The 20,422-nt window shown below is 38.3% G+C and overlaps 4 protein-coding genes across 16 annotated transcripts; 2 read left to right on the forward strand and 2 right to left on the reverse strand.

The window, feature by feature from the left end:
- Nucleotides 1–66: 66 nt before the first annotated feature.
- grcc10 (gene rich cluster, C10 gene) lies at nucleotides 67–3,241 on the reverse strand. Of its 4 annotated transcripts, none has more exons than XM_040125279.1 (5): nucleotides 3,107–3,241; nucleotides 1,719–1,788; nucleotides 1,546–1,599; nucleotides 978–1,154; nucleotides 67–406 (listed from the first exon to the last, which is right to left on the reverse strand). In XM_040125279.1, exons 3-5 carry the CDS (start codon nucleotides 1,595–1,597, stop codon nucleotides 267–269), a joined length of 369 nt encoding a protein of 122 aa, XP_039981213.1. In that variant the 5' UTR covers nucleotides 1,598–1,599; nucleotides 1,719–1,788; nucleotides 3,107–3,241; the 3' UTR covers nucleotides 67–266. The 4 variants fall into 4 exon arrangements, with proteins under 4 accessions (XP_039981213.1, XP_039981214.1, XP_039981212.1 ...); XM_040125280.1 differs by lacking the exon at nucleotides 3,107–3,241 and adding an exon at nucleotides 2,815–3,098; XM_040125278.1 differs by lacking the exon at nucleotides 1,719–1,788.
- saysd1 (SAYSVFN motif domain containing 1) lies at nucleotides 3,184–4,925 on the forward strand. Its single transcript, XM_040125277.1, has 2 exons — nucleotides 3,184–3,661; nucleotides 4,450–4,925. Exons 1-2 carry the CDS (start codon nucleotides 3,467–3,469, stop codon nucleotides 4,771–4,773), a joined length of 519 nt encoding a protein of 172 aa, XP_039981211.1. The 5' UTR covers nucleotides 3,184–3,466; the 3' UTR covers nucleotides 4,774–4,925.
- Nucleotides 4,926–5,225: 300 nt separating this feature from the next.
- bpnt1 (bisphosphate nucleotidase 1) lies at nucleotides 5,226–17,484 on the forward strand. 10 transcript variants are annotated; one of them, XM_040125268.1, is made up of 12 exons: nucleotides 5,518–5,868; nucleotides 5,967–6,034; nucleotides 6,447–6,453; nucleotides 7,086–7,207; nucleotides 7,391–7,495; nucleotides 7,583–7,690; nucleotides 7,887–7,935; nucleotides 9,709–9,798; nucleotides 10,045–10,136; nucleotides 10,207–10,404; nucleotides 11,405–11,510; nucleotides 11,683–12,519. In XM_040125268.1, the coding sequence occupies exons 3-12, from the start codon at nucleotides 6,447–6,449 to the stop codon at nucleotides 11,832–11,834; spliced, it is 1,029 nt and encodes a 342-aa protein (XP_039981202.1). In that variant the 5' UTR covers nucleotides 5,518–5,868; nucleotides 5,967–6,034; the 3' UTR covers nucleotides 11,835–12,519. The 10 variants fall into 10 exon arrangements, 9 of the variants coding, with proteins under 9 accessions (XP_039981207.1, XP_039981208.1, XP_039981202.1 ...); XM_040125267.1 differs by having other exon boundaries at nucleotides 5,518–6,034; XM_040125271.1 differs by lacking the exon at nucleotides 6,447–6,453.
- Nucleotides 12,617–19,138, reverse strand: LOC120788951 (serine/threonine-protein phosphatase PP1-beta catalytic subunit-like). The gene is made up of 8 exons (XM_040125276.1): nucleotides 19,033–19,138; nucleotides 17,372–17,503; nucleotides 16,701–16,931; nucleotides 16,316–16,420; nucleotides 15,756–15,827; nucleotides 14,955–15,106; nucleotides 13,814–13,948; nucleotides 12,617–13,722 (listed from the first exon to the last, which is right to left on the reverse strand). The coding sequence occupies exons 1-8, from the start codon at nucleotides 19,091–19,093 to the stop codon at nucleotides 13,618–13,620; spliced, it is 993 nt and encodes a 330-aa protein (XP_039981210.1). The 5' UTR covers nucleotides 19,094–19,138; the 3' UTR covers nucleotides 12,617–13,617.
- Nucleotides 19,139–20,422: the final 1,284 nt, after the last annotated feature.

The following is a 20,422-nucleotide window of genomic DNA, read 5'->3' on the forward strand; positions in this document are numbered from 1 at the left end:
AAAATGGTCATCATGTAATGTAACAAATAAATAATGAAGCATTTCAAAAGCAATAATTTAACAAGTTTTGCAAGGTTGCTTTAAATGAAACCATAAATGTAGATAGGGTATGTGTTTAATCTTTGCCGGAGAGCATTAGTGTATTGCGTTTCAAACGAACTTTTCCATAAACTCTAGACATGATCTTGGAATTACAGTATGGTCACACAAATCCAAAACATTAAATGAAAGTAACCTTGCAGCTGAGCAGTGGATTTCAATGGTTCCTATGAAGCTGGAATGGCGCCTCCTATAGGTGGTGTCGACAGAGGTGGCAGGAGGAGGGACTTCAGTTTAGCTGACATGGCTGCAATTTCAGGGTCCTGGGTTTCATACATCTTCACCAGTCTGGCAAATTTTAGGACACCTGAAATTGAATCAGAGCCAAGTGTCATCTACCCTGAATGACCTACCGTCTCGAAGTACAACACCTAAATATGTAAATGTGTATATATACATGTTACGTGACAATATTGTGTGGTTGACATGACACTTTCAGATGATATTCATGTACAAAACATTTAGAAAGAAAATTGTTTATTTCACTTCATTATGTTATTTAACTGTACTGCAGAATTTAAGACTAGAAAAACATGTAACATATTTATCATTAGATTATAATTTCTGTTATCTTAAGTTTCATATCATGACAGTGTTATATAAATATATTGCCCAGCTCTAGCAAATACAATGATGAATTCTGGTCTCAAAAGATCCTAAAGTTCAATCCTGTGGGGAAATATTCCCTTTTACAGGGTGGTGAGTTTACTCTGTTGCTTGGACTGGTCCAATGCGCACACAGCACATCTAGGAAGCTGTCAACTACAGAATATGTATATGTTATTATGCTAAAAGCTCCTTTCTGCGTAACACATCAGTGATGGTCATACACATTAGTGCATAAATCTGCATGTAAAGGCTAGAAAATGGTCCCTTACCCTCGCCTTCGTTGTTGAATCCGTAGGCTTTGATAACTTCTTGTTGAATCTGGGTGGCCACAGGGAGCACGAGCTGCAGCATCTTGCCCATGTCGTTGCAGGCACTCTCTCGAGCCTCCTCCATCCGAGCAGCGTTTTCTGGTACTGAGAAAGCCTGGATCACCTCACTCAGTACCACTGTGAAGCAAGAAAAACATTAGTAGTTTCCCTGCCTCTGCATCAGGCATATACAGTATAGTCTCAAGGCAATTTAATATATAGTGCATTCCATTCCAAGTAAACCCAGTGTGTTTTACATTAAAACGCATGTGCAAACACTCACTTAACAGACATATAAATGGCAAACATAGTCATGGACACACATACAGTGACTAATCATAAGCCTGTGAAAGTTTTTTTAAAGTGGACACAGTTGTGACAGTACCCTAAACACATCTGGATCTTATTCCAAGTTAAAAAAAAAAAAAAAAAAAAAACTAACTCCAAACAGAAACAGTGAGAACCACCTCAGAACAAGCAAAAGAGCTAGAAAAAGGAGCTTGTTTTGCTCCAAACCAGTTCTTCTCACCTCTGGTCTGCTCAACAGTCAGGGTGGGCTGTTGTGCTGGAGCTGAGGCCATGTCTGGAGAGGAAAGAGATGGAATAGTATAAACAGAAAAGAATCTGCTGTAGATGGCTAAGACAATACAGGACTGATGCAGACAAAATTCAATACTTGTAATTTTAACACACTTAATTTACCTTCTGAATTGCTTAAAGAAAATAAAGTAACCTGAGCCGTAGGGCTGCAACCTTTGATTGTTTAGTTGATCTAAAAAAAAAAAAAAAAAAAAATCAATATGTAACTATTCTGATCAATTGTTTCGGTCATTTTTCAATCAAATTTTACAAACATCCACTAGCTCCTGCTCTTCCACAGTGATGATGTGCTGCACATTGTAAACTGAATATCTTTGGGTTTTGGACTGTTTGTCAGACATAACAAGCTATTTGAGGACAATGTCTTGGGGTCTGAAAAAACTGTAATCGACATTTTTCATGACTTTTTGATAGTTTGTACATTAAACGATTAACTGATCAATCAAGAATATTAATCGAGAATATTATCTGCAGGTTAATCGACATTAAAAATAGTTGTTAGGAGCTCAAGTTTCCTACGTTTTATTTATGAGACTGAAAACGAGATAAGGAGTTGATCCTGATATAATAAAATTTGACCACATACCAAAAAATTTCTATATCTAACGTGAGATCTATAAACAATAGTGTAAGACAGTATGGGGATGGCAACATGGTCCTAAACTCGAATGCAAGAGGTGAACCTGCATCCAGCTGCTGTAAAATGATGCCCCTTCTACTGTTTAAGTAAGTGGTGGAAAGTAACTAAGTAGATTTACTTTACTTATATGCAACTTTCTGCTTCTACTCCACAACATTTCATAGCGAAACACTGTACTTTTTGACTCCACTACATTTTCTCTTTCAGATGAAGTTACTAGTTGCTTTCCAGATTAAGACTTTAAATACCAAAAATGTGGTCAGTTTATGAAATACGAAGCCTTAAAAGATTAAAGTCCCAAGCTGTATTTGAAATAATCAAAATTTAAACCACCTTTACCAAATACACCATTTAGTACCGCTTATATAGTAATAATGATCCAGTAATATAGTAATGTAACACTGACAGTGGCCATTCTGGATAATGAGCAGTTTTATTTTAATACTTTAAATACATTTTGTTTCCAACACTTCTATACTTTTACCTGAGTAATATTTTGAATGCATGACTTTTAGTTGTAATGGAGTAAATTTGATAGTGTGGTATTTCTACTTTTACCTCAGTAAAGGGTCTAACTACTTCTTCCACCACTGGTTTTAGTCTCTCCTAAGTTATATAACCAAACGTTAACTAGTCTTCCACCATAACCAAGCAGCCTAAAGGAGACGATGAGCTGGACATCGTCAATGTTCGTTCATCGCCGACTTTTCTCTATCGATAGATAATACACTAATGTCAGCGTTAGCTTAACACACAGCTACCAACAGCAATAACAACCACAATACATGTATTCATAGTGGGATTGATCGACCACTGAAAAATTAAAGTGTTGAGGTTCGGGGAAACTCACCACTGATGAAAACAACCTAGCCTGTAGCAGAGCGGGGAAATTTTGCTAGAAAACGATGCCTTTTACGACATATGAAAGATTTTTACGACAGATGAAAACCTTTTACGACATGACGTCCTTCTTTCCGACAGACGCTGACGCAAAGGGTAAACAAACTCCTCGTTAAGCTAGTACCGTGGCGAAATCTCTCCAAAATGTGAAATAAAGTGGGAGATAAAGTGTAAGACAGTTAGTATAAATGTAATGGATATTTTATAAAGCTTAACCGAAGCAAAGCTGACATAAAAATCTTTTGAATGAGTTGCTGCCGCGGCTATTTTGCCAGACGGACCTAGTAACGTTAGTGAATATTTAGTGTCGATGGAGCAGAAGCTTGCGGAGTTCAGAGCTCGACGACAGGCTGGAAATGCTGCTAAAAAGGACCAGGGTGCTGGTCCAGAGCACCCGGAGCCAGATCACGAACCGACTGTAGCGGCTCACCCTGACACATCATCAACCGCTGACAGGCAACAGACGAAAAACAACCGAGCTGCAGCTCAAAGCTCTCAAACCCAGGTAAGATAACTAACAACTACACTGTGAGTCGAGTGAGAGGTTCATTCTTGTTCAGTACCTTATTTGCAGTAGTGGAAAATGTGGGGAGATTTTAAACTTAGCAACGAAGTAGCAAAAGCCCAATGTAAAAACAAAAACCTCCACACAAAGTTTTAAACAGAAATGTAAGTAACAATACAATTAACAATTTATCGTTTTGTATCTTGATCTTCAAACCAACTACTAACTACAGAAGTCAGGTTAATGTAGTGAAGTAAAAAGTACAAAACTTCCCTTTGAAATGTAGTGAAGTAAAAGAATAAGCAGCATAAAATGCAAATACCTAATTAAAGTATAAGTACATCAGAATTGTAGTTAAGAACAGTGCTTGAGTTCATGTAGTAAGTAACAAGTTCGCTCTTCAGTAAATAGAAAAACAGGAGTATTAAATATTTCACGATTAAAATGTAAATACCCAACGAGAGTAAAAGTGCGTCAGGATTGTAGTTAGTTATACTCCACCGCTGCTGATTGGAAACGTACCATACTACAGTAAAGCATGCCGGAGTTAAAGTAAATTTACTGATTCAAAACTGTGTGTAGTTCAATCATAATAACAAGTAACAACTTAACTCTATCGAAAGGCAGGAGTTCTCATGACAATGTGGGAACCCAGCAGGAAGAGGTCACGGGTTGTAAATGATCTATGAGCAGTGAGCAGCTGAACAAATTCCTTCTCAGTTTGTTCAGTGTTATTAGTGTTAGAGTCTATACCCAGATCATGAACTTTACCATGTCTCCCCCTGCAGGACCATAGCGACTGGCTGCTGGACTCCGCTCTGGGAAGATGGCTAGCATCGAGACGGTTTATCATCTCAAACCTTACTTTGCTCAAAGTGCTGCTTTGGCTGGTGCTGCTTGGCCTGTTTGTTGAGCTGGAGTTCGGCCTGCCCTTCTTTGTCATCTCTCTCTTCTACTGGCTCTACGAAGGACTCCGTAGCCCAGCAGCCCGCGAGCCCGGAGAACTGAGCGCTTACTCTGTCTTCAACCCAGAATGTCAGCCTCTGCTGGGCTCCCTCACTGCAGAGCAGCTGGAGGGAGAGATGGGTTACAGACCTCTTGCTAGCAGATGAAATGCTTGTGATTTGCACATTTATATCAAATAATCAGGCTTTTTTGTCTTTTCTATGTTAATCGTTTAAAGAATTTACAGTGACTTAAAACTGTAATATCAGTTTGTTGCGGTATGTCTGTATGACACATAAAATTGAGATTTGTCTACTTACAACTTCATCAGTGTTTCTGTTCTCTTATGAAGCATTTTAATAGAGTCACGGAAAATTGGAGCTGCCTGTCAATTAAGGCTGTGAAACAACAATCACAACAATAATCATTATCACCATTTCGCTCATAATATAATGTGGAACATTTGTCACAAGCAGGGCTGCACCTATTTTTTCACGATGTCTTTTAACATTAAACTTTTAACATTTACCTCTACTTTCCATTTCCTTTACTGATCAGTGTGGGGTTAATGGAAAATCTGGGGCAGGTGTTTAAGAATGTGAATGGGAAGACAACGGCTCATCCCGACTCACACACAGAGAAAACATAAAGGGCGAGCTGCTGTTAATTTATGTGAGAAAAATGCCGTTAACTTGAAATTTAAGGCTTTCAAAGTTTAAAGAAGCATTTTGAAGAGTATCTTGTCTCTAGAGAATAATTCATTTTTTAAAATCTTGTTTGGCAGTGATATTTTCAAAGAAATCTGCCAGGAAAATAAATTATGTTCGATTGATGTAAGTGAGAGTTAAAAAACGTTCATGTAAAACTCACAATGGACGTTTCTTTTTAAAATAAAAGTAATTGAGTTGGGTTGAGCCGAAGAGGAAAGCTTATTAGTCAAAACGTCAAGCAAGTGTTCTGTATCTGTGCAATGGTTTTGGAGCCCTCTGTCCTCCTCTTGGCCTCAAACTGGACGGACACTTGGACCCATTGGATGTCTTTTCGCACAGAGAGCAGATGTTTCACAGATAAAGCGAGATGATTCACCCCCGTCTACCTCAGCGTTTGCTTAAAAGCCTTTAGACCAGTCGAAGCCACGTTTGATCGATCCTGTGTTTAGCGAGGACCTGAAAAACTGGCACACCCCCGGTTTTAAAAGAACGCTACTAGCTTTAAGTGTTAGTGCCCTTTTTTATACGTGTAAACCGAATCCTTAGAAGAAGGTGAATGTCAGGAACGAACGATCTTTCCAGCTGGCAATTTAGCTTGGTGTGGGAATGTAATTATCTTTAAATTCATCTCGGTTCTTTGGGGTTCAAAGGTTGTGTATTTACGTCTCCCAATTTCAAGTTATTGGAAACTGCGGGCCGTCCGTCTGTGTTAGATTCAGTGAGTATCCAACCCAGTTCACCGCTTTCTATGACTTTGTGGTTGATATGTCGGCAGTCATGGAGTAATATTACTGGTTCAGCTAGCTATCATCGGTAGCATGTTAGCTAATTAGCCACGAATGCAGATCTTCACTGCTTATTACCTGAGCCAAGGAGGTCGTGTTTTCACCCGAGTCTAAGCAGCAAACTTTACAAAAGTAAAGGTAAAAACCTGGCAGCAGATATTATTGGATTAGTTGTACTGCTGCATAACTGTGCAACAGTCATCTTACTGTTGTAGCAAGTTAATGTGGAGCTAATTTAAAACGCTTCATTTACTGTGGGGAAGTCCAATCTTTAACAGTTAGTCGTATATTATAAGATGTCCAAATGTTTTGTAACTTGATCTTCAAAGAAACCATTATGTACAGATGTCAGGTTAATGTAGTGAAGTAAAAAGTACAAAACTTCCCTTTGAAATGTAGTGAAGTAAAAGAATAAGGAGCATAAAATGTAAATACCCAGTTAAAGTATAAGTACATCAGAACTGTAGTTAAGAAAAGTACCTGAGTACATGTAGTGAGCGACAAGTTCAAATTAATTATTGATTAATGTTACATAAATAAAATCCTAATAAAAAATCATAATCGACAATTGCTACAAAAGAAAAATGAGGTTGCAGTTGAAAAGTTTGTGAGAGAGGAGGATTGTGTTGCAGTGTGATGGTGTTTATTCCACAGCTGTGCGCCCATGAATCTGACAGAGTATCCACTGAGAGTTGTTCTAGTTCTGGGAAGATGTAAAGGATGTCAGCATTTCTTGAGCTAAAATAATCACAGACATCGATTATTTCAGATGTAGATGTGTGTATTTTTTGATGTAGATGAAGAGAAGCAAAAGGTTTTCATCAGGCGATTTGCAAAAGGAGAGAAAATATAATTTACAGTTTAGTGCATGGTCATCATTTGAACTCCATTGTCGACTATTACGGCTGTTGACCTTGTAGGTATTAGTAATGCGTTTGAATGTGCCGATTAAAGGTGTTCTGTCTCTGTCTCTGTATATCTCAGCAATGTCTGGAAGTCCTCCTCTGGTTATGCGGCTGGTGTCCTCTGCCTACTCTGTGGCTGAAAAGGCCGGGGCCATTGTGAGGAAGGTCCTTCACAGTGGAGAACTTGGCATTGTGGAAAAGGTAGGACCCTTTTTGTTTTTAGTACTTCAATCCCAGAGGAGGCTAAATGTGCATTTAGCCCATTAAACAACATGTAAATACTGTGGATATTTAAGGCAAGCTATAATGCTCCCTGCCTCGTAAGTCCCTAAGTTGTTGTAATGGTTGTAACCTTTTCTGATTCCTCCATGTACCCGCGCACAGACGGGAGCTAATGATCTGCAGACGCTGGCAGACAGACTAGCCCAGCAGAGCATTTGTGCTTCGCTGTCCAGACGCTTCCCAAAAATCACCATCATTGGAGAGGAGGTGAGTGAAAGCAGTCCTTCAGAATGATTCTGGTTTAAGGCTTTAGTTGGACAGTGGGGTGATCACATGCACCTCTTGTTCATGCAGGAGCTTCCATCTGAGGAGGTAAGGGAAGACCTCATTGAGAACGGCCAGGCAGAGGAAATCCTCCAGAAGAGCTGTCCAGCAGAATTTAGTGAGCTGAAAGAGGAGGAGGTAACCCCCCAGTAAATTTAGAAGTGCAATTAATATCTTCAGTAACAGTAATTAGGTCCAGCTGAATAATTAAAAAGCATTTTCTGTGTATCGCAATTGTTAAAATATGGTGCAGCAGAGTTATATCAAAACATTGCGGTGTTCACTCTTAGTGTGTGTGCATTTTTTCCTCTGTTTGTCTCTCTCTGAATCCCAGTTTGTTGTGTGGGTTGATCCACTTGATGGCACAAAGGAATATACTGAAGGTAGGCTCTTCAAATATTCTTCTTAAAAAAAATCAGCCCGTGTGTGTGTATTTGAATTAGTGTGCACTTCAAACGCTTGCATTTTGTTTTCTGCACCGTGGGCTGAGGCTTCATTGTGAGCCATCCAGAAATTAACTGAACAAATACATTCAGCACTGAAGTGTCTCCGCCAGCTTGTACTGAAGACGTGAAAGAACAGACGCAGTAGCTAACTCATTCTGACCTTGCAGCAGGTCGTCGCTACCGCTGCAACTAACATTTTGACCATGGAAGCTCATTCTTGGCTGTGGTAAAATAGTCTCCACTAAAAGGTCCACTTACTAGCATTTTCTTGGTTTTTCAGCTTCGAAAAAGCACAGCCTTAACCTTGTAAATTAATCTAAATCAGCAGCAGCTTCTAATGTCACTACCGGGTAATACTCTGTGTCAAAATGTAATGGCCTCCTTTTCGGTGCTTGAAAAAGTCTAATGAAACCTGTTAAAATGTTAAATTAGTGTATAATGTTACAAAGGCATTTAACCATTTTTGAAACTAGTCACTATTACGTCGAGTGTTTGGCAAGATATTTTAATTATGTGTTAATTATTTGGACAGATAATCCAGTAACAATCTTTGCAATTTTTTTTAGCTATTTTGCTATCAGTTATTATTACATCATAAGTTATATTTTATGAAACATGAAGATTATTCATGAAACGATGATCAGTTAATGTGACAAATAAACAATAATGCACAAAGTAGTGTTCAGATACAAGGAAATAATGAACAAGGTAGATGTTTTAATTTTATTATTTTTTTATTTTGGAAAACCTTGGAGTGAATTAGTACCTTTTTATACCTTAGTACATGCACAAGGAAAAATTGTTTTTAGTCACTTCAGTCCATATTTTGGTTATTTTGACTAATGAGTTACTGGTAAAGTACTCTGGGCAGTCTAAGTGTCATCGCCATGGTTACAGTTTAAAATGTAACCTCTCCACATATTAATAAAGATGGTTAAAGCTTTGGCATTGTTATAGACATCTGCTTAACATTCAGAAACAAATATGTTTTGTGACATTGTTAGAATTTGATAAATTATTTATTTTTTCACTATATTGATTAGTTTTACTACATTTAAGCGTTCGACTAATGATTATTTTCATTAGTTATCTGTCATTTACTTTCGCAATTAATCTGTTAATTTTTCGGTCAATAAAATGTCAGACATTAGTAAAAAAAAAAAATACCCATCACACTTTCCTAATCCCAGTCTGACGTCTTCACATGTCCGAAGCAATTTTTGTCCGACCAACAGTCAAAAACACAAAAGTATTCGGTTAACCATAATGCAGGACAAAAAAAGCAGAAAATTCTGACAACAGAGGAGCTGAATGTAAGTAATATTTGGCGTTTTTGCTTGAAAAGTGACTTAGATGATCAATCGATCATCAAACTTGTTTGCCGAATAATTTTCTGTTGATGGATGAATGAATTAATTGACTAATCATTTCAGCCCTACCACCTTTTGACACCTGGCAGTGAAGATAACCACTGACATTGTACGGTCTTTAACTGACGTTTTTGTTGTGAATTTATTTAGTTCTTCTTTGTTCCTATTTGTTTGTTTGTCATTGGGTTGCTTTCTGGCTGTCAGCTCTCAGAGCTCCACTGTCACTTTCACCTTTTTCCTTCCTCTCTTTGTGTGTCCCTCCTCCTGCTGCCTCTCTCTCTCTCTCTCTCTCTCTCTCTCTCTCTCTCTCTCTCTCTCTCTCTCTCTCTGCTGACCCCAGCGTCAAGGTGTCTCCACCACCAAACTGAGGTCCAGATACCGCACAAAGGGTCGGACACCTCTCAGCCTCACAGCACAGCACTCTGTACGGGTGACAGATAGGAGGCAACAGCAGGACAATGATTAATGAAAGCTTAATCCCCTCATTGTGGAATATTAAGTGTTCTGGACTACTCCAGATGCAACGTTCCCCGTAAAACTTCCCTGCATGAAATTGCTTTGTCAGCTCTTAACTGGCCAGAGCAGTTTCTCATGTTTGCTTAGCGAGTAATTTCAGTAAACCAGCTGGCTTTGTTAAGTGACCTCCATCTAACATCCTGCTAATTTCTGACTTCAGGGCTGCTGGATAATGTGACAGTGCTTATTGGTATTGCCTATGGAGGCAGAGCCATTGCAGGTGTCATCAACCAGCCTTTCTACAACTACCAGGTACAGACCCAACTAAATCACGTCCTGCAGCTGTGTCTTAAAGGCTAACACTTAACTCAGACTTCTTCAGGTTGGAGCGGGAGCACATTTAGGAAGAACCTTGTGGGGAATGCCGGGACTGGGCGCCTTCGGATTTCAGCTGCGGGAAGTTCCAGGTGATAGGCGAATCGTCACCACCACCCGTTCCCATAGCAACAAGCTGGTAACGGACTGCGTAGACGCCATGGAGCCGCATGAGGTTATAAGAGTGGGAGGCGCTGGAAATAAGGTGAGTTGGATTTAAATTTTTAACGCTGAGCTTGTCGAAAATGTAACGTGGGACTTTGGTCCTCCTGTACAGCCAAAAGCTGCGTCATGTGTAGGGGTGACTTTTTCATGAATTATCAAATGCAGTCATGGTTTCTGATCCTGACCTCCAATGACCGAATCTCACACCAAGATCAGACTTTGCACTTTTAGTACTACTACTAACTCATCTTTTGTGCTGGTAAGCAAATTCCTTTAAGGAGTAAAGTAAAACTGCTTCCAAATTGGACCCATACAAAGTAAAATGCAGCACAGAGCACATCTTCTTCTTAATTTTTTTGGTGTTTATATTTGTAATCAGGGTTTCTATAGTGTTCACCAGGTTAAATTTAAAACTTTTAAGACTTTTTTTAATACCACATAGAATGTTAGAAAATTTAATACCACATAGAAAATTTAATACCTGTTTGACAATCATACCATCCAAAGTATGAAAGTATGATGGAAAACCAGAAGGGACAACACGGCCTGGAGTTATTTTAATATCATATCACATTTTTTCAGCACTTCCCAGCAGTATATAACAATAATTCCTTATTATATAATTAATTCATTGCAGAAATTCATCAAGTCCATATATGTTTTATATGAACTTCGATGTTTGCTACAGGTCTGATGAATCCTGCATGAACAGTCCGTTATTGCAACATTCCCACTTTTGTTAATTAAAGTTAAAGTTAATTAAGTATAAAAATGTTTGTTAATTAAATAATCAATTGACTGGGGTTTTATTGCTGCAAAGCCTGAGTACAAAACTGTGTACTATTGATACTGAAGTTTGAATCTGTTTTATACAGATATACTGTTTATACTGCAAAGTGTTATGGTATAGAGATGTGTCTTGTTAGCGAAACTGGGAGCTAGGATTGCATGCCAAGAATATAGATATTTTAGCAATAACACCAAGCAAAGAGCTTGTCGATGCGTGAAGAGCAGCTGTTTACTGAACCACCTCTCTGCAGATCATCCAGCTTGTTGAGGGAAAAGCGTCAGCTTATGTCTTCGCTAGTCCAGGGTGCAAGAAGTGGGACACCTGTGCTCCTGAAGCCATCCTGCATGCAGTCGGAGGTAAAAATATGTCCTCATGTGAAAACTCTAAGGAAACGTTTCAGAACAAACTAGCAGTATATTTTATTGGTGCAGATTAAACTTTAGATTCTACATTTTACAACATACAAAGTTTACTGCTCTTTGAATTGATCTGCTTAACATCTCATCTTCTCCTTCTGTTCTTGCGCAGGTAAACTGACTGACATGCATGGCAATGCATACCGCTATGATGCTAATGTAAAGCACATGAATTCTGCTGGGGTTCTCGCCACACTACGCAACCACGAGTACTACGTCAGCAGAGTACCACACTCAGTGCTGCAAGCCCTCAAGTCAGATTGAGGTCTGTCTAACTCAGAAAACACACTAATGATCCACTGTGGGGCAGTAAAATCAGCAGGTAAAAAAAAAAAAATTTAAAATCCATCCATAGACAGGGTCCTATCTGTCTGAAAAATGTTTTAAATGTTTTTTTTAGTTTTTTTTACATAAAATCTATTCTTTTTACTCATTTAAATCAACTTTATTTGACTTGTATGTCTGATTCTAACCACAGCAAAGACTGAAAACGGTGACCTCAGACTTACACTGTTCATGTGTAATTCCTCAACACACCACACTTAATTAACCGAAAATAAGCAGAAAGCAGGCCCAACAGCACTTCCATTTATTTCACTTGTTTGAAACAAACTTGTACAAATCTCAAAACGTCTTAACATACTGTTTCCAACTTGAAGACCAATAGATGTACAAGGCAAAAGGCAAGATTTAAATGAATAAAAATACATAGGTTAAATGTTCATTAGTGAGTTGGAAATCATTTACTGTACTTCATTCAATAACCACTAAGTGGGAACATTGTAATATATCTAGCATAATGCCAACAACAAACAATATCGTCTTGACTTGATGATTTTGACCTCTTTACAATGTCATGCAACGATGTTCAATATGAGAGGTCGACGTCTACCGCTGTGAAGAAGTAAAAGCTTTTCAACCTGTACAAATTAAAATACTGATAACTGTTTTTTTTGATACCTGTACTGTTTGTCAGTTCCTCACATTTCTTTTATATACCTCTGTATCTTGCATTGGCATATCCATCTCTACGTTTCTACACACCTACTGTACTTACCAGACTAAAGGACACAAACTCAAAGTGCTCACTGACGTTTTGTTCCCACATTTCCACGTACACTTAATTTACATCAGAACAAAAAAAAAAAAGGAACCTTTTACGCTTTTGCATTGCTTTTTTCCCCTACTTCATACCAATAATGGAAATTCTGCTCCTCAACAACCACAAATGCTCATTAACTGATGTGAGGGGTACAAACTGTTCAGAGCTGAGGCTGGAAACACTTATCTAATGCAGATAATCTATTGTTTGTGAATGCCCTAGTAAAGGTACAGCATGAGTTGGCTGTGACAGTTTTTTTTTAAAGTTCAAATAGGCCTTAACAAATGTTCTTGCTTGCATTTGGCATGGTTTCTAGCAGTATTTATTGCACTTTTATCACCAAAATCTCTGGCTTTTATTGATATCTCCGTGTGGAGGAATAACATTCTTGAGTCGAAGAGTAAGCAAATAAGCTTAATTCCCAAAATGTTTAAACTGTTCATTTTCTGTTTTAGGCCAATATGGAAGGTGACAATGGCAGTTATTAGGGAAATTACATGGACATTAGACAAGTCAGTGTGAAACAGTAAATATTTGGCCCTGTTGTTTGAAGGATTTTACAATGGCTAGGGCCAATAACCCATCTCAGTCTCATAAATGTGCATGCATTCACAAAATACACAATGGAAGTTGTTAATCTGAAGGCTGAGAAGCATCTTTTCTTACAATCTTGCCCATTCCACAAGGGGTTGGTTTTTATATTGCTGAATGGACTGAGTAGTAGAATGAGGGCTGAGTTAGTACATACCATGGCATCAAAAAATGGAAAGAAAAATACCACTCGTGTTCATAAAAATACCCACAGAACAAGCAAAAAACACTCCTGGAGTTTCTGTTTACACATGAACAAGCTTACTGAGAGAAGGCTGGAGTGTTTTAGGCAGACTGCAGAGACGTGGGCCAGAGACCAGCTGGGGGAGGAGCAGGAGAGTCAGGGCCAGCCGCTCACCTCTTTTTAGGTGCCTGAGTGGTGCGAGGCGGGGTGACTGGGCGTCCTGAATTCACCCCTCCGTACTGGTACTTTGCTTTTTTTTCTGATGGCTTCAGAATCTGAAAGACCGGATGATGGTACTTATAATTACATTGACAGCGCATAAATCAAGATTAATGTGCCAGTAAGACAAAACACTGTGCTCTGTACCTGAAAGGAGCACATAAGGGACTCGTCCACACTCATCATGCCGCCTGCATTGTCAAACTCGCCGCAGTAGTTGGGGGCAGAGAATAGTGTCACCAGCTGTCGCTTGGCAAAGAACTCATAGCCGTCTTCAACAACCTGTATGTAGAAGGATTAGAGCTGAAATGATCTGGATCTAGACAAAAATTCTTCGGCAACAACTTCTGTCATTTTTAAGCAAAAATGCCAAAAATCCACTAGTTCTAGCTTCACAAGTGTGAACATTTGCTGGTTTCCTTTTTTCTTCTATGATAGTAAACTGAATTTTGGACTGTTGGTCAGATAAAACAAGCAATTTAAATATGCCAACTTGGGCATTCAATTTTGATGGATATTTTTACATTTTATAGGATCGACCGATGAATCGCTGATGAACATAATTGTTGCAGCCCTAGGCAGAATAACAAATTTTAATTTTAATGGTGTATTATAAATTTACCCAAAGTCCCAGCAAGCATGCACTCGAAAAGTAAATGGCACTGATATGTGAAAAAGAAGCTACAGGAGAATACAGCTGCGCTATTATGGCTAAAAGGACTATACAATTAGGGTTGGGTTACATGAGAATATATTGGACTTTTGAGATATGTCAGCGGGAAGAGTTTTTTTTTGCTATACTGTTTCTACAGAGATGGCTATCCCTTTAATATCTTTGGTTGTAATAGGCCATTACAGGCAATTTTGCATCAGCAGGACTGCATCAGGGTGATATTGTTGATAAAGTACCTTCATTTGCCAAGTATTTAATTTATTGGGTTAATCAAAAGCTGACCTTACCATATGGTTATTTTATCACAATTATTCATCCATCTTCGGGAAACACATTGTGTATTTGAAATTAACAAAACTGCCTTCACCTTTAATGTAAATTAAAAACTTTCATCAAGTGTACAAATCTTGAAATAACTGAGTCTTTTGTAATGTTATCAAATACATTAAACTGAACTCCGTGATTATAAAAAATGTTTCTTTGTTTCTGTATGCAGTGATAATGTTTTCTCAAAGGTTTGTGAATTTGTAAAAATAAAGTTCCAATTTATTTGCCTTATTTTCCACAGTATCATTTTGAATACAGTCGTAAATCACAAGGCAGCAGGAGTGTCACCTGGTGTGCCCGGCAGATGAGATCCAGGTCGTGGCGGTTGAGGAACTTGCTGACCACGTCGGCCCCAAAGGTGAAGGAAACTCCTCGATCGTTCTCCCCCCACCCCTGCACGTCTTTGTCTGGGTCCGACCACAGCAGGTCACACAGCAAGCCTGAAACAAATCAGGCACTAGTAAGCCAAAAACACACAGCGGACAGAAGCCGGTACCTGATATAAACAAGTGTTTTCTGTTAACTACTTGTGAACCAACTCCAGGTACCCCCTGAAGGCTTATGAATCCAAAATCAAAGGCTTATTGAAACAGAGTTTTTCTTAAACTTAGAGCTGTCAGTTTCATTTATTTTCAAATAGTAGGAAACCCTAAGACTACAATAGGAACAAGAAGTACAGACAAAACAAACGTTTCTGCACTACCAGCTCTATCACTTGAGTCCCAGAACTAGCATTTTATCTTTGGATAAATCAAATTAATTAAATTTGCATAATTACTAAATCCATGCACAATTTTAACATGAAAACATTTTAACATGAAATTGCTCATTGACTTTGTGCTCTATCTGCTAATAAAATCATTTCAAGTGCACATTATGTTATGAAATTAGCAGTTATAAATAAGAAGCAGCTTACGATAGTGATATTTTGAATTTACTTTTTAACACCAATCTCTTACAATCAAGCAATGCAGATGTACTACCATACTGTATAGAACCAACTCGTGCTTTCCTTGAGACCACATGTAAAGGACGCGATCATCCGATCACAACCGTAGTTCATTAGCACAAACACACAGAACAACAGACCTGTGTCTGGGACATCAGTGGGTCTCATAATGCGTCGAATTTGTTCCATGGACTGGAGATCAGGTGAGAGCCCTGAGGAGAACAGATGACTGCATTATATGTGAAACACACTACAGCAAATCCCATGTGCACCACAATTTACATAAGGAAAAAATATACAATAAACTTTTATTCATCCTAAAGCAAGATTACAATATAGTAACCTCCAGATAATGAGTTGGCAAAAAATGTGGCATAACATAAAATTACAGTTAACACCTGTAGTTACTTAAAATACAATATATTTTAACTGATTATGTTATGGTAATATAGAAAAATGATAAAAGATTGTTTTCTGATTATTCTCTTTAAATATTAAACCATTCAATACTTTTATTAGATAAAATATTAAAGCCCTTCTAAAATACTAAATGCTGATGAATTTGTAAATAAAATGTTACATTTTAAACATCAGCTTTTTTTTAAACCCATCTAGGGGTGAACTGCAGTCACATAGATAATATATGACATTATCTAGTAGCACATTACTGGCTGACACATAGCAGAGATCCTTCACAAACCTCCATGGCAGCAGAAGATCTTCTCATCAATAATCGCAGCAATGGGCAGGCAATTAAAGCAGTCTGTGAATGTCTTCCAGAGCTTTATGTTGAACCTGCGTTTGCCTGAGGAAAAAATTAAGAAACGTGGCACAAAGAACAAATCAGACAGAGAACTAAATGATACTGGATTTCTTCATTGAAATTTGCATGTGAAAGTAAGGCTCTACTTTTGCAAAGGGAAACCAAAGACAGTAAAAATAAATCATCAGATTTATAACTTAGTTTTGTAACTGAGGAAACATTTTGTTTGCAAATGCTGACAAGGCTCTCCTTGGCCACAGGCAAAACATAGGACTTCAAGGTGAATTATATGCACAACAAACGGGTGTGTTTTCCAACTTACACTCATCATAGAAGCCGTATATGCGATTGATGGAGGCACACTCGTGGTTCCCCCTGAGCAAGAAGAAATTTTCTGGGTATTTGATCTTGTAGGCAAGCAGCAGGCAGATGGTCTCCAGCGACTGTTTCCCTCTGTCCACGTAATCCCCCAGGAACAGGTAGTTGGCCTCTGGAGGGAAACCCCCATACTCGAATAGCCTCAGCAAGTCTGTGTACTGTCCATGGATATCACCTGGAATCATATGATCAGGCATCATATGTTATATGTTTAATTGACATCACAAACTCTACAATGACCCTAACATTTTTTAAAAACAGAAGGGATTAAATGAATATGGATTAAATACAAATTGCATGAAAATTGTTGTTTAACATACATGTATTTCATGACAGAAATTTATTTTTTACAGCTCCAGTGTATAAACTGTGGTCCTTTTACATCACAGTAGTGTAATAATATACCATAATCTATTTGGTGCAAAATTTTATTCCAAAAAAACTTTACAGTACAATAAATGTGTGTATTTGTACACTTGAAAGCACAATTTAGCATTTAGCCCACATTTTTATGTTTTGACAACCATTCTCCACTGTGTAAGTCATAGTAATCAAGGGGTAAGTCATCCAAAAGGAACAAATATGTGGAAAAAAAAAAAACAATAAAATTCTCACCACAGATTTTGAGAGGAGCCTCCAACTCTAGCAGGATCGGCTGACTGAGGAAAATCTCCCTGGACTTGATGCAGAGCCCCCGCACCTCAGCCTCTGTCATCTGTACTATCTTCCCTGGACGACATCCTCGCACTGCAAGGCAAAAGTGCAAAGAGGTCAACACTCAACCTGGGGCTGATCCTTAAACAGGGATGAGTTTTAGACGCCAGATTCATCCATCAAATTCAACACTCAGTAATGACAAGTGATCAGGTACATTTTCAACTTGTAGGCTGAATCAGCAATAGACAATAAGCATTGTTTTTTTAAAAAGTACTTTCTAATATATAATTAATGTATCTGTGTTATAGCCAAACACAAAAAAACAGCATTTTGAGCATTTCTAAACTGATATAAAATTAAAAGCCTGTTTTACACCAATGTAACAAAGACTTAAGTTTAGTCCACTGTGCTCTACTTGTATTAAAATGCCTCCCAATCACAATGGGAGTGATAGCATGTTCCAATCGCGTGTTCTCTTTCAAGCTCTTGTTTACTTTTGCATCAGCGTTCGCCATTAAACAGAGCTGACTGTTGCATTTGCTTTCGCTACTGGCCAGACATGCTTTTGCACCGGTCAACGCGGGCTGTTGTGACCTGGCAAGTGCAGGAATGACCAGATTGTTGGCTCAGCTGGAAGCGTATGAAAGAGGGCGGTTGGGGTCCGGGAGCGACGCGAGGTCTAGAGGACAGTTTTATGTCAAATGAATAAACAGCGAATTTGACGTATGTATGTGTCATGTGTTAGCTCTGGTCGTAACTGCATGCGGATTTTCTTTTAAATACTTTATCATTGTCAAACTGAAAGGGCAGGCAAAAAGAAAAAAGAAAAAACCCAAAACATTAAAAGAAAAATTTAATTAAAAGAAAATAGAGTACATAGCAAATAAACAATACAATACAATAAATAATTAATTCATATGAATCGTGCTTTAATTTAAATTTAAAAGGTAACTAAATATAGGCACGATTAATTTGTAGGGTTTTACATATTTAGATGTCAAATTCATACATTTCAGGGATTAAAATGTCTGCGTTATGGAGGTTTTAGTGATCTCCCACGTAAGGGGGGTGTGTCCGGCCGACTTAGCAGCCTGCCATGCCAACGAGAACAGTTAACGTTACTTAGCAACCACAGCATTCCACGGTTCTTTTCTCCTTCCATGGCGTTCAGTTTTTGATTATAGAGAAAACACTAACACGCCTTTCGCTACTCGGATACTTTATTTGTCATAACGTTGCGTTATATTACCACTTAACGCAGTCAGCCCTCTTTCTCGGGCAGCGACGAGGGATCTTTTTTTTACAGCTATCTCCAATTTTACGCGCAGTGTCGAGACTAACGTTAGCTAGCATTCGAACATGAGCGAATAGGTAGCTCCTATGAACTGTGACATCACTATAACGTTTACATTACTCCCGGAGCAGAGCGCTGTTAACGCAACGGTTAGCTTTACGGGTCGCTGGTGACCACGGATAGCAACGGATGCAGGGCGGTAAAAATCTTTTTTTTTTTTTTTTTGTAGGTGTCGTGAAGTTACTGGTAATAAACAAGAACGTACAATTCAGTCATTTTCTTGATAAAGCACACAGAAAGACAAAATATCACAATGCTGCCCTACCTTCCAGTAATCGAGAGATGAGGCTGTCAACGTTCAACTCGCTTTCCGCCATGTTTCTCATACTCACGCAGGCAGGGCACTGGGCAAAATTGGCCCTGAATGTTGACTTGTAGGCTCAAAGAATTACCCCGTGTACGCACGCAGACGGTGATTTATGGATCATCCAGGTTAACAACGTTGTTGGAAAGTACATTTACAGGTCACAGTTTTGGGGGTACTTGTTTATTATTGCAATACTTCCATTTTACTTATACTTCTACCCCACTAAATTTCATGGAAATAAGTTTTACTCAACTACATTATTTAACAGCTACAATTAATAGTTAATTTTCTGATTTCTTTTTGTAAAAAAAAGATTTTACATAGAAAACATAATCATAATAATAACTTCATTCTTGTAGCACTTATCAAAACGAGTTACACAGTCGTGGAGCAACAGTTACAGTAAGAAGGATATAAATTATGTTAAAATACATTAATACACAGAAAAATGATACTAGATGATACCGCTGATAACAAACCCATGAGTTACTGTAGGGCTTCCGTCTCAGGCTTTTTAATGTTTTAAGCTGACTGGTTTTAAGACAAGAATTATGTAAAAAGGGTGTTGAATATGCACTTGATGGCTACATACATTTTATAGTGCTAAAGACTGAGGCTGGAGCTGCATGCCCCAGACAAGTCTGCATCCTCACCAACTGATCCATGTAGAAGACTTGTAAACAAAGAAAGAGCATCTGGATTACAGTGTGGAGCTAGTTAGTCCTAGTGGCCTATTATAATGATTTAAAAAATGTTAATCAGGCTTTAACTCTGTTCGGCTCCTTACAGATAGCTTGTCTTTTTGTTTTTTTGTTTTTTTCAAACAGTAGGCAATGCATTTTTGTCTCTTTGTTTTTGTATTACATGTGGTATTTTCCTTTCTTTGACAATCATTGTAAAGCTAAACAGGAAATGTGGGGAGAGAGACGGGTTATGACATGCAACAAAGGTCCTCAGCTGGGAATCGAACCGTGCATGTCACAGTTATTTTATATGCACCTTTCACTAAAGTCTGATAGCTTCCAAATACTACAATTACTGGCTTTGCTGTTGTGAATTGGACTTTTATTTAATATTAATTGTAACCCCAAAAACAAATGTAGTTAGTTTATGATTATGCTTCTTGGCCTTGGAGGTTCACGTTGGGTTACCTGTGTAGATAGTTAGCTAGTTAGTTACACCTTTGCATCTTTTGTTTTTGAGTTTCATGGCAGTCCATCCAGTAGTTGTCGCGAGATTACATTCAAAACCACAAATGTCAACCTCATGGCACTATAGGAAAAGTCAGGGTATCACCAAAATCTTTCCATGTAGAAACCGTGAATGTCTGTACATAAGTTTTCTGCCA

Source organism: Xiphias gladius, chromosome 4 (assembly GCF_016859285.1).
Source record: "Xiphias gladius isolate SHS-SW01 ecotype Sanya breed wild chromosome 4, ASM1685928v1, whole genome shotgun sequence".
Taxonomy (NCBI): Eukaryota; Metazoa; Chordata; class Actinopteri; order Istiophoriformes; family Xiphiidae; genus Xiphias; species Xiphias gladius.

Excerpts from the sequence above, each read along its gene's own strand:
- grcc10 (XM_040125278.1), bottom strand. The coding sequence starts at position 1,597 with ATGGCCTCAGCTCCAGCACAACAGCCCACCCTGACTGTTGAGCAGACC. Across the intron at positions 1,155-1,545 it reads GACTGTTGAGCAGACCAGAG|TGGTACTGAGTGAGGTGATC; the intron begins GTGAGAAGAACT and ends CTTGCTTCACAG. Across the intron at positions 407-977 it reads ATTCAACAACGAAGGCGAGG|GTGTCCTAAAATTTGCCAGA; the intron begins GTAAGGGACCAT and ends ATTCAATTTCAG.
- saysd1 (XM_040125277.1), top strand. The coding sequence starts at position 3,467 with ATGGAGCAGAAGCTTGCGGAGTTCAGAGCTCGACGACAGGCTGGAAAT. Across the intron at positions 3,662-4,449 it reads CTCAAAGCTCTCAAACCCAG|GACCATAGCGACTGGCTGCT; the intron begins GTAAGATAACTA and ends CTCCCCCTGCAG.
- bpnt1 (XM_040125267.1), top strand. Across the intron at positions 7,496-7,582 it reads TCACCATCATTGGAGAGGAG|GAGCTTCCATCTGAGGAGGT; the intron begins GTGAGTGAAAGC and ends TTGTTCATGCAG. Across the intron at positions 7,691-7,886 it reads GTGAGCTGAAAGAGGAGGAG|TTTGTTGTGTGGGTTGATCC; the intron begins GTAACCCCCCAG and ends TCTGAATCCCAG.
- LOC120788951 (XM_040125276.1), bottom strand. The coding sequence starts at position 19,093 with ATGAGAAACATGGCGGAAAGCGAGTTGAACGTTGACAGCCTCATCTCT. Across the intron at positions 17,504-19,032 it reads CATCTCTCGATTACTGGAAG|TGCGAGGATGTCGTCCAGGG; the intron begins GTAGGGCAGCAT and ends TTTGCCTTGCAG. Across the intron at positions 13,723-13,813 it reads CCCTTATGTGCTCCTTTCAG|ATTCTGAAGCCATCAGAAAA; the intron begins GTACAGAGCACA and ends CCGGTCTTTCAG.